At 46.1% G+C, this 1,847-nt stretch overlaps 1 protein-coding gene across 1 annotated transcript in view; it reads left to right on the top strand.

Annotated features, from left to right (window-relative positions):
- Positions 1–1,160: 1,160 nt before the first annotated feature.
- Positions 1,161–1,847, top strand: part of LOC145396704 (trypsin-1-like) — an 18,266-nt gene continuing 17,579 nt past the window's right edge. Inside the window, exon 1 of the mRNA XM_080269991.1 lies at positions 1,161–1,238. Coding sequence (XP_080126117.1) covers positions 1,161–1,238 — 78 coding nt within the window. The remainder of the gene's footprint in view (positions 1,239–1,847) is intronic.

The raw sequence follows: 1,847 nt of genomic DNA, 5'->3' as shown, positions 1-1,847 counted from the left end.
AATTCTACCGTGTCTCCGTCTCCCCTCTACCTCTCTCTGTCTCTCACACTCTGGCTCTGTCTCTCTGTCACTGCAAAAGCGACTGTCTCTTGAAAACACCGTCTCTCTGTCTTTCATAATATTTCTGAATGACTCTCTCTTTCTCTGTCTCTGCAAAATCTACTGTCTCTTCTCTTTCCTATTACTCTCTTTCTCCCACATTTCACTGTTGCTAACACTTTCTCTGTCTCACACTCGTTCCTGACTGGTTCTCTCTGTCTGTCGCTCAACTCTTCTCAGACTGGCTTTGTTTCTCTGTTTTTGCAATATTTACGTGCGTCTGTTTCTCTCCTAAAGCTCTCTGTCACTCGCATTTTTCTGTTGCTAACTCTGATTCTCTGTCACAAGCTTTCCCCTAGCTCTGACACATGTTCTGTGTGTCTCTCTGTCTCTGACCCATGCATCTCCTCTCTGTCTCTCCCCTAACTCTTTCTGTCTCTCCTGTCATCTCTCTGTTGCTCTGCTTGTGTTATACGCTTTCCTGACTCATCCCCACTTATTCTATTTCTGTCTGTCTCTCTCTCTAAAATCCACGTTCTCTCTCCCACCTCTGTCTCTCAAAACAACTCCACCTTCTTTGCTAACTCTTCTTGTCTGTTTCTCACTCCTCCCTGTCACTCTGCCTTTCTGTCTCTCTCCAAAGTCCACCGTCTCTTCCCATCGCTGTCTCTCCCCTACTATCTCCGCCTCAAAACAGCCACATCTTTTGCTGCAAAATCTGTCTCTTTCACACATTCTATTGGCTCTTAAAAAAGCCACCATCTCTCAAAAACTTTTCCCAGTCTCTGAACATAATATATCTCTCCAAAATCTCCCTATCTCCAAACTGTAGGTCCCACTAAGCTTTCACTCTCTTCCCAAGCCCCCGCCTCCCACTTGTCTCTTCAAATATCTCCCTCTGTCTCCAAAATCCTACTGATCTCTCCAAACTCTCCTATCTCTCGAAGCTCCCACATTACCCCCCCCCCTCTCCTTCTCTCTCCCTCCCAAAGCCCCATCCTATCTCTCCAAGTCCCCACATTATCTCTGTCTCTCCTCTTCTCTCCAGTCTGCCTGCATCCATCCATCCACCATCCGTCCGTCTCTTCAATATCCGTCCGTCTGTCATCTCGGCCTTCACAATGTCTGCTCCGTCGCGGCTACTGGTGCTCCTGTCTGCTGCCCTGTCTATCCTCGCCATCCTGCCTAGCCCCGTACAGGTCAGTGTCTGTCTATTTCTGCCTGTTTCTGTGTCTGTGTGCGATCAGTTTTTCCTTAATGGGTCTTCGTTATAGGTTTTCCTTCTCTTGGTGTGTTGGTGTGTGTTGGTGCTCCAGTCTGTCTGTCTGTCTGCCTGTCAAGCTACCCTCCCCCCATCTCACACGTCCCTCTCTTATATATCCCATCCCTCCACCTCATCGTCGGTCTCCCCCTCCCCTTCCCTTCTCCACCTCACAAACACTCCCCTAGTCAGTCTCTCATTTTCCATTCTCTATCCTAGGGCTGCATAAAATCGTCTGGGGATAGCAAGAATTAACAAAATACATCATAGGACTGAAGGGATAAAGGAGGGACGTATAAGGATAGATAGCAGAGGTGTATTAAGGTGTATTTTGCAGAAGGAATCACATATTAACACTCCCAGGCTCCTATAGCTCACTCTCAGCTGAATAAAATCGTCTGGCGTTAGATAGATAGATAGATAGAGAGAGAGTAATAGATTTTTCCCTGCCTTCCAGTGCTCTCTTGTAAATTAATTTCTGTAATCTATATCAGTGTTAAAATAAATAATACTCTTGAGACTATAAGGGTGAAATATAAGAAAATTT

Source organism: Coenobita brevimanus, chromosome 39 (assembly GCF_032717465.1).
Source record: "Coenobita brevimanus isolate Jiangsu-jjx chromosome 39, ASM3271746v2, whole genome shotgun sequence".
Lineage (NCBI taxonomy): Eukaryota > Metazoa > Arthropoda > Malacostraca > Decapoda > Coenobitidae > Coenobita > Coenobita brevimanus.
The sequence above is the reverse complement of the archived record's forward strand: the minus strand, read 5'-3'. Positions and strand labels throughout refer to the sequence as shown.